The sequence below is a fragment of the Sporothrix schenckii genome (assembly GCF_000961545.1).
Source record: "Sporothrix schenckii 1099-18 chromosome Unknown Cont41, whole genome shotgun sequence".
Lineage (NCBI taxonomy): Eukaryota > Fungi > Ascomycota > Sordariomycetes > Ophiostomatales > Ophiostomataceae > Sporothrix > Sporothrix schenckii.
The window spans coordinates 2,502,224-2,515,994 of record NW_015971142.1 but is presented as its reverse complement, the minus strand read 5'-3'; the positions used below and the strand labels follow the sequence as shown (position 1 = coordinate 2,515,994).

The 13,771-nt window shown below is 53.0% G+C and overlaps 3 protein-coding genes across 3 annotated transcripts; 2 read left to right on the top strand and 1 right to left on the bottom strand.

Annotated features, from left to right (window-relative positions):
• Positions 1 to 1,411: 1,411 nt before the first annotated feature.
• Positions 1,412 to 2,608, top strand: SPSK_07643 (uncharacterized protein; the record flags this gene model as incomplete). Its single annotated transcript, XM_016734302.1, has 2 exons — positions 1,412 to 2,185; positions 2,288 to 2,608. 2 exons carry the CDS (start codon positions 1,412 to 1,414, stop codon positions 2,606 to 2,608), a joined length of 1,095 nt encoding a protein of 364 aa, XP_016591143.1.
• Positions 2,609 to 4,596: 1,988 nt separating this feature from the next.
• SPSK_06949 (COPI vesicle coat beta' subunit) lies at positions 4,597 to 7,833 on the bottom strand (the record flags this gene model as incomplete). The annotated part of the gene is made up of 8 exons (XM_016733619.1): positions 4,597 to 5,138; positions 5,213 to 5,405; positions 5,526 to 5,696; positions 5,778 to 6,926; positions 6,997 to 7,183; positions 7,279 to 7,407; positions 7,509 to 7,596; positions 7,677 to 7,833. 8 exons carry the CDS (start codon positions 7,831 to 7,833, stop codon positions 4,597 to 4,599), a joined length of 2,616 nt encoding a protein of 871 aa, XP_016591142.1.
• A 2,989-nt stretch (positions 7,834 to 10,822) lies between these two features.
• SPSK_07034 (mRNA-binding phosphate metabolism regulator) lies at positions 10,823 to 13,517 on the top strand (the record flags this gene model as incomplete). Its single annotated transcript, XM_016733704.1, has 4 exons — positions 10,823 to 11,657; positions 11,871 to 11,933; positions 12,093 to 12,766; positions 12,840 to 13,517. 4 exons carry the CDS (start codon positions 10,823 to 10,825, stop codon positions 13,515 to 13,517), a joined length of 2,250 nt encoding a protein of 749 aa, XP_016591141.1.
• Between the last annotated feature and the right edge of the window lie 254 nt (positions 13,518 to 13,771).

Here is a 13,771-nt window from a genome sequence, read left to right as displayed (position 1 = left end):
AGACGGGAGGGGCGGAGGGGGCGTGCAACTTCTCTTGTTCGTCTTTATCTTCATGTGCCAATCCAAAGACCCTGCGAGCACCTTGTTTCCTGCATGCAGTGTCAACTTTGTATTTCTTGGGAAAGGTGGACTAAACTGGCTTAGTCCTTCGGCCTGCTCACGAGCGCCGTGTCGAAAAACATGGGGCAAAATTCGTCGTGAGGGGAAACCCACCTCACGCACGCGTACTTCGTAGAAGGCACGCTGCAAAACAGCAAATAAAATGGGAGCACACAACTAGAAAAGCTTGCTCGTTGTGGGCTGTGCAGAGCAGCAGACGAGCCTAGGACTGGGGTCCTTGGGTCTAAGCATGGGTCGTGCTTTCCATTTTGTCGTTTTGTTCTTCTTTTTTGCTTCTGATCGTCCTCATTGCTTGCTTCTCCTCCTTTTTCCCCTGCGGTCTTTCCCCATACACGAGGAACCTCTCATGACGATCCGTCTTGCGAGGCATTCTTGCTCTTTCCTCGATACCGACATCTGGGGAGACGTATTTGACGCTCTCTTGACTCACTCTATCCGCTGCCACTCCTCGCTCCTTCCGTCATGCCAGACATTTCCCATGTGTCTGCTGGTCCTTCGCTGTTGGTCTTCTCCGCTTTGGGGCAAGAACTGTCGCAAAGCTCATGGCAAATGTCTTGTCTCTCGCCGTAGCCGGAACATTGAGCTCCACCGACAATCTTCCCAGTTCGAATACGTCCTCGTAGTTCGTATCTCTCCCCAGTCCTTTTTCGCCTTGAGTAATTACTGTTTTGGCGTCGTCTTTTGCTCTCCGCACTCCGCGTCTAAAACTGTCGTTAGTTCCTTACTTCCCTTCCGCTCTTGCCACCCCTCTTCACTCGTCGAACCCACCTTCGCACCTGCTCTCTAGAACTATTCCCTCTTTGGATTCTTATACCGGACCCCCCTCGCTGCTTTTCATTTCCCCATATGATACCTTACCCCGTAGCTTCCTTCTTTTTCCTTTCTTCTTTCCTCTTTTTTTTTTCTCTTTTCCTCTTTTCAGTATCCTCCACTTTGGTCCGCTTAAGTCAGTCTGTCTCGCAGATTTCTTTTTTTAACCTACCACTCTGTTCTGCCCCGGATCTTGGATCTCTCTTTGTAATTTCCCTCCCCAGTCCCTGTTTCCCTGTTTCCCTGTTTCCTATTTGGTCTTGATCCTTTCCTCCCCGAGTCTTAAAATCTCACTCCCGTTCTTCTTTTTTCTCACCCCGTCATCCTCTTTTCCTTTTAAACTTTCGCTTGGCCGCCTACCCCCCTTGTTTATTTTCTCTCCCACGGCCTCCGTCTTCTTTCTGTCGTGTCGTCTCACTCTGGTTTCCTTCTTTCTTCCTCCCGTCTCACAACACTCGACAAATCCGCCCATCTGCCCAATATGTCTGGCGCAGTCCACAACGACGGCATCCATGCCACGCCTTCGCCGCCCAACTCCAGCAAGTACGCTGAGGGCGGTGTCGCCAACGCCGAGCAGCTCGAGAACGGCCGCAAGTCCAGAGCGCCTGGTTCGCGCAAGTCCAAGTTCTGGACGCACTTCAAGCGGTTTTGGTGGCTGTATGCCATCCTGGCCATCCTGGCCATCGTGCTGGCCGTCATGTTGACCATCTTCATCGGTGTCAAGAACATTGCGCAGAGCAAGATCAACGACGCCGTGCTTGACGTCCAGGGCATCTCCTGCACGAGCACCGACACCAACGCATTCACGCTCGGCATCAACACCACACTCAAGTCGGGCACCACCAAGGCCACCGTCGAGGCGTTCCAGGGCGTCATGTATCTCGAGGACGAGCCGAGCCACACGCCGTTTGTCACCATTGACTTCCCCGAGACGCAAAACAAGCCGTTCCAGACAGTCAACATCAGCCAGCACGTGGACATCGCCGACATCCCAGCTCTCACCACGTTCAACACCTGGCTGCTGAACAACGAGTCTCTGCGCGTCACGGTCCTGGGCTACCCCAACGTCAAGGTCCCCGGCATCAGCAAGAAATACGGTGTCACCTTCAAGAAGACCATCACCATGCCTGGCCTAAACGGTTTTAACGGCCTCAACGCTAAAAACAGCTCCATCAACCCCTCCAACTTTACCGATGGCACCAACTTCCACACCACGGCCACCATCCCCAACAAATCCCTGGTCACCTTTGAAATTGTAAGTTGCGATGCAGTCGAAACAAAGAAAATCTCCAAGCCAAAAAGCAGCAGGCTAGCTATACCATTTTTCAACGAGACCAACTTTACTAACCATTCCCAGGGCAACGTCACCTTCAACACCTACCTGAACGGCAGCTTTGTCGGCATCTCGTACATCGACGACGTCACTCTGGTCCCTGGCGACAACGTCTTCCCCTTCCGTGCCAGCATCCAGCAGGGTCCCATCTTGACCGCCGTTACGACCCAGCCCTCGTGCAAGGACGGCATCGTTCCCATGGACCTGTCTGGCAAGACCGTCGAAAACCACGGCCAGCCCCTCGCGTACTTTGCCAATGCCCTCTCCACGCACAACACCACCGTCCCGCTCGACCTTGGCACGCCGCTCCGCGCCCTGGGCATCAACCCCAAGTGCCCGAGCTAAACGGTCTCGCTGCCTAAAGGGTTGCTTTGGTCTTGGATTTGCTCACCGTCTCTCGCCTTGCGGACGCCGCGTGACAGGTCCAATCGCAACGTCTCACGCCGCCATTGCCCCGTGACTCGTCGATTTTGTTTTGTTTTATACTGGATTATTATTATTACTTCATTTTTTCGATACACCCACCCAAAGGATCGTTGTCGCGGGACACTCCCGCTGGCAGAGACGGGGGACACTTGCCGGTACAGGACTCCCATCTATGCATTCACGTTCCGGCTCAATACATACCTCAACCTATTATGGTCTGTCTCGGTTGTTATTTTTCACTTGGGTTCTCATCAGTTGTCTGGATCGATTATATTTTTTACTATATAATACTTGGATTTTCGCTCATTTTTTATGTCTGGCTGATTTATTTGCCATTTTTTTTTGGTCCGTTTTAAAACCCAGGATGATACCTCGGAAGGGTGAAGGAATCGCCACGGATCTCAAGTATACTTGTCTTTTTCATGTCCCTCGATACAATGCCAATGTATGCTTTATGAAGATGCAATACAGGGGCAGGGAGATAACAGAACCTGGGGGATGGCTTTTTACGAAGAAAGAAAAAAGAGAACTAAAAACAAATCTAAAAACTTCAAAAATATGAACATGAACCAAGTCCACCCCCCCCCCCAAAAAAAAAAACCGCGAAGCAGCGATAGAAGCATGTGAGAAGTATAAGACGGTGAGCACGGGTATCATGTAAGCATGGCAACTTGTTCAACAAATCTCACCAAATCTCAACAAATCCCCTCTAGTGTGTGGTTTTGTGCAGCGGCCAAAATGGTTACGGTGGCCAGGGCACATATACAGCAGCAGAGGACTTTTTTTCAGCAAGGAGGCCCTGGCAAAAGAGGGGAAATGGAATCAATACGAGTTTCGCGTGCTGCAGACAAAGAGACGGCGTTTCCTTGCCTTACATGTGATAATTGGAGAAAGGGAGACAATGGAGGTGCGAAGGAAAAGGGTGTGTTGAAAAAGACCATTTGGTGTGGCTACCAAAAAAGAGACTTACATGAGACTAAGGACATCGGGGAAACCGAGAGGCTGGACAACCGCCTTTTCAATTTTATGTTGTGCAGGTGTAATTCGTATATGGTTTGTGCCGACAGTTACTCCGAGGAACCGGGTTGACATTGAAACCCAATATAAACTTGGTTCATCATTTATCGTGAAACGAAATAGCAGAGGCGGGTTATACCTTTGTAAGATATCGTGCCGTGTTGCATTTCATTTGGTTTATACAGAGGATAGCCAGTAAAATCCACCAGATCAATATGTGCGGCAAATGACAAATGATGATGGTGGTGCAAAATCAAAGTAAATTTTTAATAATCAATACGTCGTATTTGGTCTGTACACACAAAATTATGTGCCACGTACAAAGGTAAATAACACTTGGCTGATTATCGGCGCTCTATTTTCGTGAGGAAATCGCCGGAATATGTTCATTTTATTTTGTTTTATTTTAATTTAATCTTTTTTAGCTTTTCAGAAAATATCATTTCATATTTTCTTTGTAATCTGAAGACGTTCCGATAAAAAATGTTCAAACATCAACCGTACGGGTTGCTACTGGAATTATTATCTAACAATAAGTACAACAATACGCTTTGCTTAAGGAAAAGATAGGTGTAAGAAGAGGGCATGGGGGCGTTCGCTTCAATGTCTTAGAAAATACGACCTACAGATCGCTCCCAGGCCAGTACATTTCACGGAACTACAGGGTAGCATGGCATGAATGCCCAGCAAGGTACTCTTGTGACGTTTTCATTTGCGGCAAGAAAAACAAAGCAGTCGTAAAGAACCGACACGTTCCCCGACTACCAAATTACATATAGAACAAGAAACAAAGACATGAAAACTCCCATCCACTCCGTCATCTATCCTGAGTACATCGCAAATGCCCCCTCTCCCTTTTTGATATTTATTCAAGGGTGTGTTATTTGCAGTTACTCCTCGTCCTCTTCCTCGGGGTCTGCTGCCGTTTCCCCATCGTTCGCAGCCTCCTCCGCCTCCTCTCCCGCGCCGTTGGTGTTGGCGGCCGCAGCGGCCGTTAGGGTTGCCGGGTCAGCGGAGCCGCCCTCCTTCTCGAGCTGCAGCCACTCGTCCCACGCAGGGAACAGCTCGTCATCCTCGCCGGGCACGGCAATCATTTTGGCGACGCGGCCCTTCTTAGCCTTCTCGAGACTCTGCTTCCAGTCAGCAACAACGGCCGGCGCAGCACTTGGCTTGTAGGTCTGCGCGAAGAAGGCAGCCTCGGTCAGGCGGCCGGTCTTGGTGAGGGCATCAATGCAGCCGTCGACGTCACCCAGCAGCCAGCGGCAGTTGAAGGCAATATTGTAGGCGCCGGCTTCGACGGCCAGCTTGTCGAGGTTCTCGAGGCCCTCACGGTTGCCCGTGGAGCTGTGCAGCAGCAGGAGCGAGCCCAGGTCCTTGGAGTGCGTAAACGACTCCGTAGCCAGGTTGATATCCCAAGCCGTGAGTGCAGCATCTGTTTGGAACAGAAGTTAGTGCGAGACAAAACTTGGGGGGGCGATCAATAAAATTAAAATGCAGAGTACATACCACCAACCGATTTCCATTTGTGCTCGACGGCGGCAGATCTTGCCAGCTCGAGCGCAATGTCAAGGCGGTTAAGCGACAGAGCGAGGTCGAACTTGTGGTCGGGGTCCGTGGCGACCTCCAATGCGAGGTCCTTAAGACCTTGGCCCTCGAGGAATCGTGCCACCTTGTTCAGCTGGCTCTCTTCGATGGTTGGCTACACGCACATATTGTTAGTACCGTTTGTCCGGGAACCATAGTCCATCGTTTGCCAAGCTTGGCAGAAAAAATCATCTAAGGAGAGTTATTTCGGATGGTAGAGTAAGAAAAGACGTACCAGCAGCTCAGCAGCCGCATCCAGATCGCCGCGGAGAACAAATGTCTCGTACTCCAGCAAGCTCACAGACAGCGCCAAAGACGTAACTTTCAGATCCTTGTCGGCGAGGTAAATTCGAGAGTCTCTCTGGATGTAGCCCAGAATGTACATGGGAGAATCGGTGTGCGAGATCTGTAAGAAGCAAAATGTTAGCATCGCATCAGAGAGTAGATAAAATCGGACAACGGCTGCAAATGATATAGAAGAACATACAGTGTACGTTTGGTCGCCAACGAGGTAGTTGACGCGGTTTGTGCTATTCGTGTAGACGAAGCAGTCGCCGACCCACTTGCCGGTACGGACCGTCTCGTTGATGTCGGTAATGACCTCAAAGGCAGCCTCAACGCCATCGTCGTCGACCTCGCCAGCGTTGGCGGCGGCGATGTAGTTCTCGCGCGAGAAGCGCAGGACGTAGTAGGTGTCCTCACACGCCAAGCAAACGAGCTCACCGCTGTCGGACCAGTACACCTCCCGAGGCTCGACTTCGATGCGGCGAACGAGGTTGCCTGTCGCCCAGTCAAAGAAGGACACGCCACCTGCACCGCGCACACCGAGCAGGACACCGCCGTGGAGGCCGTCTGCCTGGAAGCCGACGTCCAGGCCGCCGGACTTCTCAACAAAATTTTTGTAGATCTTGACAGACGTCGGCGAATCGCGGACGGCGTAGTCGTTGCTGTTGTCTTTGCTGGCCCAGACAAAGTCCAAGGCACTGCCAAAGCCCTTTTGCCGCCACGCCAGCGCAGTGTAGATAATGTACTCGCCGTCGCCGGAGACCGCCACAAAGCGGCCGTTGGGCGAGTGCTGCAGGGTCTGCGGGTAGACTTCGCACTGGCCGAGGTCCTTGGTCTGCAGGTTGATGGGGTCGTTGTCCTTGGTGGATGGATCGGGCTTGATGATGGCAGACACAACGTCGTTGTTCTTGGCGGCAATGACCTTGCCGGAGGCATCCATGGAGATGGCAGGCTCCTCGCGGCCCATCTTGATCACGACGACACCATCGTCGAAACCAACACCGACGCCCTGCTTGCCCTTCTGGTAGGACACGCACCATGCGCGCTCCAGGCCGTAGTTCAAGGACTGCTCCAGGCGGTAGGTGCCGCTGTGCCAGATCTTGATGGTGCCGTCCTCGGAACCGGAGACGATGATGGGCAGCTCCGGGTGGTAGACGGCGAAGGAGACGTTGTTTGTGTGGCCCTCGAGAGTGGCCTGCAACGACTTGGTGGTCAGGTCCCAGACCTTAATGGTGCGGTCGTCCGACGTTGTGAGGATATAGGGGCGGTCCGAGTGGGGGTAGTAGTCAACATAGTTGACGCCCTTCGTCTCATGGGCCTCAAGGGTGAAGTTGGCGGTGCTAGAGCCGAGCTGCGCGACACGTGTCAGGAACATGCAAAACCTCATTCAGGTTATTCAGACACGGCACTCGTGGACTTACCGACCAGACCTTGACAGTCCTATCGAGACAGGCGGACGCAAACAGACTGGTATCCTTGGGATTGATGGCAAGGCCCATGACATAGTGGCTGTGGCCCTCGTAGACCTGGACACACTTCCATCCTTTCTCCCAGTCCCAGCACTTGATGGTCATGTCATCACTAGCGGACAGCACAAACGGTTGGGTTCTATATAGGCAGTCGTATTAGATATGGGGGCCCGGTGTATCGACAAGACAGACGGCAGAAGGCAAAAAACAGCACGGGTATGGGGTTGGACTGACGGGTGGACGGCCAGGGCACGGATGTAGTCGGGGTGAGCTTCGAAGCCTGTAATCTTCTCGGACGTGTTGTAGTTGTAGACACGCATCTGGAAGTCGTCGCTGCCGCAGACAATCCAGTTCTTTCTCGCGCTGCAGAGATGTTGCAGTCAGTACAAATGTATTCAGCCGGCAGTCGGGCGTGGCAGGCGTATAACGGTATGCCGATTGGGATTGGGATTTGGTCAACGCACATAAAGCGTCCGGCGCGGACAGGTACGTCGGTGAGCTCGAATGTCTTGACTACCTGGCCGGTCTCGAAGTTCCAGATGTGGCATTGGCCTGTCGTGGGGACGGACACGCAATGTTAGAGCTTTTTCTGGGTATATTAAATCTGCATCATCGACGTGGAGAAGCCATACCGGAATACAGCGTCGTGAGGATCCATGGCTCGGTGGGGTGAAAGTCAATGCCCTTCACCCGCTCGCTGCGAGCGAAGAGGCTTCTCTGTAGAAACAATCCGACGTTAGCAGCTGTGTGGCCCTGAACCAAGCGGGCGTGTGGTTTTGCTGCTGCCATGTGAAGCTATCACGAGCATCTCGAAATGGCGGGGAAACAGCTAATCACGCCGAAATACCGGCGTGCAAAGGGGGCCAGAGCTACCGTACCTTGACGTCCAACCGCATTGTTATGGAGAATAAGAGTCGACGCGTCCGCGAGGTGTAGTATAGATGTGGACGGGGGACGGTCGGCAGATGGTGGTGGCGGGCGGACGATGGTATCAAGAAAGGGGTAGCGGTCGGCGGCCACGACACCAATCCAATGCTCGTCCAATATGCTGTTGTGTCCCTTCGAAAATGTGGCCGCAGTGTCCCTCGTGTGGGGTTGTGGCTTGTGACGTGTGGCTTGCGGTTATGTTTCTGCCTGAGGTAGGGAACTTTAGTCATCTGTTAAGTTTAATCACGTGAAATATGGGACTCTGTGTGGTCTAGCTTCCCTCAAGCCCCAGTTTCCTTGGTTACGACTTTTGCCTCACTCCATCTACCGATTTCCCTGATCATTGGGTCAAAAATGGCGTCGTTTCTTCTGCCCTGTTTTTCCACTCGGCACGGCCGGCGAGAAAACTCGCCCGAGGTGCCGAGTCACCCAATCCATAGGCACTGGCAGGTCGCTCGCTGGTGTTCGCTTTGATGAAGAGCAGAAGGGGCGAGAAAAAGAAGAAGAAAATGGCAAAAAGGGGAAAAGAAAAAGAGAACTGAAAGGCCTGCCCACTTACAACACGGAAACAACAATCCAATACTTCATACCGCCCACTGTGCCATGGTCGAAGGTCAAGCCGGTCAGCAGCCACTCCGCACACACCAGGCCTTTACTTCGTTTCGTCTCATTTCGTCTCATTTCGCTTTCCATTTCCTCCACAGATACGATTCCCCCTGTTCATAAGCTCTCCACGGGCCCCAATTCCGAGCTGTCAGGCAGCCAGCGAAGAATTCGTCCGGTGGAAGCTTCACTACAGTGGTCATTTTACTTTCCACATCTTACAATGAAGGCACGCAATAACCAACCGGCGATCCTACATCGTCATTGTCCTTATTAGGAAAGCCTTTGAGCGGCAGAGCGGCCCAAGTACGACGTACAGTTGACATCACTGAACCGGCCACGCGTCGGTGATCGACACAGCAGGGAACTTCCTAAATTGGCGACCTGCCCTTTGTCTCGCGACCGATCGTCCCCGGAGCAATCGAGGTTGAAGGGCGACCAATGCCCAACAGAGCGGCGGGGCCGATTCTGCACCCAAGCTTTATTTCAGACGCGGCTCTATTTCCTCCTAGGCGGGGATCGTGAGCCGTAGCCGCACGCGAGACAGCCTAGTGATAGCCAGCTCGCCGGTCTAGAACATGGAAGGTGAAGTAGGTACAGAGACTGGAAACAGGGTAGCAAAACGAGTACACAAGCTCGCCAGGACAGGACTTGAGGACGTCCGACAACTCCTGGCATCTCCATCTCGACCATGGATCATTTCGCAGAATTTTTTTTAAAAAAAAGATAGCAAAAGCAAAAGCAAAAGAAAAAGAAAAGAAAAGAAAAGAAAAAGATAAGAAAAACTAGGGCTTGATTTGGCGCTCCCGAGCTTTGCGCTGGTAGAGCACCTGAGCACGTAATCCATGACCACCTCAGCCGACCATTGTGGCTTGCTGGATGCGCCTCTACCTGCTTGTGATTATTCTGGGGCACTGGGGGGTTCTTTTATGGCCTTTTTGCCACGACCGGAAACAAAGCAAGGGATAGCCAGGGATTATTCGCTGCATTGACCGTTTGCCTGGTTGCGTTTCTCCTTTTGCACATCTGCCAGAACCAAACCCACATGTCTATCCAAGTCACCGATGTTTCTGCTCGGCAAGCGTTGATGTTTATCGCCACCCGGACTCGCGGTGCCCTGACTACTGCCAGCTGTTACTTCATAGGCTCGGCTGGCAATTTTTGTTGCGGGTTGTGGCCCACGGGCCGGGTCTGCTAACTACTTGGACTTGGGGCCATGCCGTGCGTGTCAAAAACCTGTCGCTGGCTGGCCACCGTTCATATACGAGCACCAAAACAGGGAGCAAACTCACACAGTGAGAGCCAGCCAGTGAGTATGGTTTTGCTCACCCTTGAACCAAGAATTTTTCGAAAACGTGCGAAATGAAGATGACAAGAAAAAGAAACGAGAGAGAGAAAAGGAAATGAAAAAGAAAAGAAAGAACAGAAAAAGCCTAAAATGATCGTCAAAATAAACTTACACAAAACACGCCGAGGTGCCCATCCGCGCCAGTCACCATCCTTGCTCAAGCTCAATGAGCCACGTCGGATACAGATATGTCCGGCATTACTGCCCTTTGGCTCCACGATAATTCCCAATGACTTGCCCGGCATCTATTCCGTAGTAGACCGTATTTTACTTTGCGAGGTCATGGCACTTGAAGCCGGTCGCACAGCTGAAAGCAGAGCTGTGTCCACTCCCCCCCACTTCGCCTCCTCTTACATGTTCCTTGCCTTGATTGCATTCAACCCAAGACGTCTAACCCTGATTTAAGTCGGGATGAAAACAAGCATAGTACGTCTACGAAGCCAAAAATGCAATTCTGCAATAGGGAAGGAAATGCATGAGGTGGCAAATCCGGCATCGCCAATGACCCCTGGAAACAGTTCGCCCCTTCCTTACCCGTCGGCTTGCACATCGCACGTGCACCTGAGTCGTGCCTTCCTTCCCAACACCCGCAGATCTGGCTGTATCGTCCCTCTTTTAACGTCCACATCTCTCTTTCTCTGTATATATTTGATTCAGCTGCTGCACGAGGACAATCACCGCCAAAATAGGGGGGAGATGGACTTTGCAAACAAAAAACCAGGCGCTTCCTAGCGACCCAATCGACACTCTCATCGATACGATTTAAGACAATCTTGACCGACAACCCCCGGCACCCAGGACGAGTGAATCCGGCGACACACTTCGAATGTCGGATCGGCTGTTGGGAGGCACAAAGCCGAGGGCACGTAATTTTGAATTTCTCACCCACGGCGGACACTCATGGCCGACCCGACGAGATCACAGGAGCCATTGGCTCCGGTGGAGTCTCGTCAACAAGAACAGCAAGAAGCACAGCAACAAAACACACCTGTGCACTCACCCACCAGCCCATCCTCGAGCTTCCCCCACCGCCAGTCACAACAGTCCCATTCTCCTTCCTACCAACATCTTCAGGACCCGCGACAACCACAACACCCGCGACCACACCAGTTTGCTCATAGCAACATGCAACAGCCCTACTACCGACCTCCTGGACCCGGTGGCGGCCCTCACAGCCACGGAGCCTTCGACATGCACGGCATGGCGCAGAGCCTCCCACAAGCAGACTACCGGCAACAGCAGCAGTACGGCGCCGCCGGAAACCGCGCCGGGCCTCGCAGCTATGCAATGGGCCCCGGGGCTTCACTTAGCGCTCACTACAACACGCACCCAGGTGGCCCGGCCCCAGCGCAACAAGGCTTTTACCTTCCGCATCAACCACCGATGATGGGGCAACACTACTACGGCACTGGCCCAGTTCCGGCAACGGCGCCTCGACACGCTGGTGGCACTGGGGGCTATGGTTATTACGCAGGCCAAGCACCGTCGTCGACAGGTTACTATTACCGACACCCAGGCCAATACGTCCACCAACCTCAGCACCAACACCACCAGCCAGTCGCTCACCCGCAAGGGGGGATGCCCGGCGGTGGCATGCCCGGCGGCAGCGCGCCTGGAATCTATACGCCAGCGCCCAATGCACCTAGGCGCCCGTCGCAACCCGTCGTTGTCACCAGCAACCCTTTGGCAGATGGTCTAAAAAGCTCACCAAATATTGACAAAGCACCCCGTCCAGGTAAGGAACCCTTCAGCTGACACGATAGGGAGACGATACGAACCACCGCCCAACCCGAGATAATGGGTGCAATCCGATGGCACAGTGCAATAAGATAAAAGTGAACGAGGAGAAAAAAAAGGAAACCTAGGAGGTCATGACAAACTTTTGTGTTCGTGATGTAGTTCAGTACTGCTGAAAGGCACAATTGACTAACAAAGTTCGGCACTCTAGTATATGGCCAGTCCCAACCGACCAGCGTCGTACGAGGACCTCCTCGCAAGCCGAAGCAAAGCGGTAAGTCCTAATTGCGGTGTTATGGCTTATTTACGCGACAAGATGCGGCTGTGTGTTGTGTTTAATGTGCTGCGTGTTCATGGTTGCTTGCATTTGCGTGGTGTTTGCATTCCCTTGTACGTAAAGAATGCTAATCTTACCCCTGTTTCGCCCTCATAGGCCATGCGATCTGGATAGGCAATCTACCACCGCAGACGAACCTCATGAGCCTCGTACACCATGTATGCCAGCAGACAGACGGCCTCGAGTCGCTGTTCTTGATTTCCAAGAGCAATTGCGCGTTTGCCAACTACCCTGATGAGGAGCGGTGTTTGGCGGCACAACAGAAGCTCAACGATACGTCGTACATGTCGGTGCGACTTGTGAGCCGGCTGCGCAAAACCCCAGTGGAAGGCGCGCAAAGCAGTATGTCCCCAACAAAGCCGACGGCATTGTCGACCGCGACATCGACTGGAAGTTCGCCTCCACAAGGCGACGAGAAAACAGCTGATGAGGGAGAAGAAGCAAGCCGTGCGAAGACATTGACTGCCGACGAACGTCGCTCTGACGATGCACCAGCAGCGCCGAAAAAGCCACCTACGCAAACGAGTGTTATAGTAGACGGTTCTGGAAAATCCGGTGCACCACGGAGACCAGCAGGCTATGAAACGGACCGTGCTGCTGCTGCCGCCATCCCGACAATCCCGGCAACCACTATAGTCTCGCCTGCGACTAAGAGCGACCGGTACTTTATCCTAAAGAGCTTGACCGTGGAGGATCTGGAGCTGAGCGTTCGAACGGGCATTTGGGCAACACAATCGCACAACGAGGAGACGCTGAACGATGCCTTTAAGGTGTGTGCAAGATTTCGATCCTTTCGAGTTGTTTTCCGTCTGCGACAGCTGTCTAACAAAAACAAACTTCCAGTCCTGCCAGAATGTCTACCTCGTGTTTTCAGCCAACAAGTCAGGCGAATACTTTGGCTACGCACGCATGACGTCCGAGATCAACCAAGACCCCGCCGCCGCTATTGCATTTGCACCCACCTCCCAATCGTTTAGCGAAGTCGACCTTCCCAAGGCGATCCCGACCGACGCAACCGAGACGACTCCACGCGGCCGCATTATAGACGACTCGGCACGTGGCACCATATTCTGGGAGGCACAACGGGACGATGCCGACGAGGAGTCGGAAGAAAATAAGAAAGAGGAGGGCAGCTACGGAGCAGACGGTGCAGAATTTGCCGATGGCGTCGATGGTGTCGACGGCGTGGACACTGTGGACGGCGTGGACGGTACAGACAAAACAGGCGGCGCGGACGGAGTCGACGGAGACGTTCGCGCTGGTACAACAGATGCAATAGATGGAACCGACGGCGTCGATGGTGCGGATGGTGATGATCCCAAGGTCTGGGGCAAGCCGTTCCAGCTCGAATGGCTGTCGACGACGCGCCTGCCCTTCTACCGCACTCGGGGCATGCGCAACCCACTCAACGCCAACCGAGAGATCAAGATTGCACGAGACGGTACAGAGGTCGACCCAGCCGTTGGACGGAAGCTGACGAGCTTCTTCCACCAGAGCACCTTGAGCGCCTCCAACACATAGGACTCCGTTCCGTGATGCCGACGAGCTACAATTGTCGCTTTTGCTCGGCTCAGGGTCGGAACTGCAGAACGGCGCAATGGAGCAGGGAATTTTGGGTGTTCATGGGGTTACAGGAGAGGGCGGTGTTCTCACACGGTAATGGGTTCAAGTCGGAGTCTATGATGCTCTTTATTTCTTGGTTCCTTGGGTCGTCACAAAAGTCTACTACAAAACCCGTTTATTTCCTTTTTTTTCTGGCATCTGGGTTGTCAGCT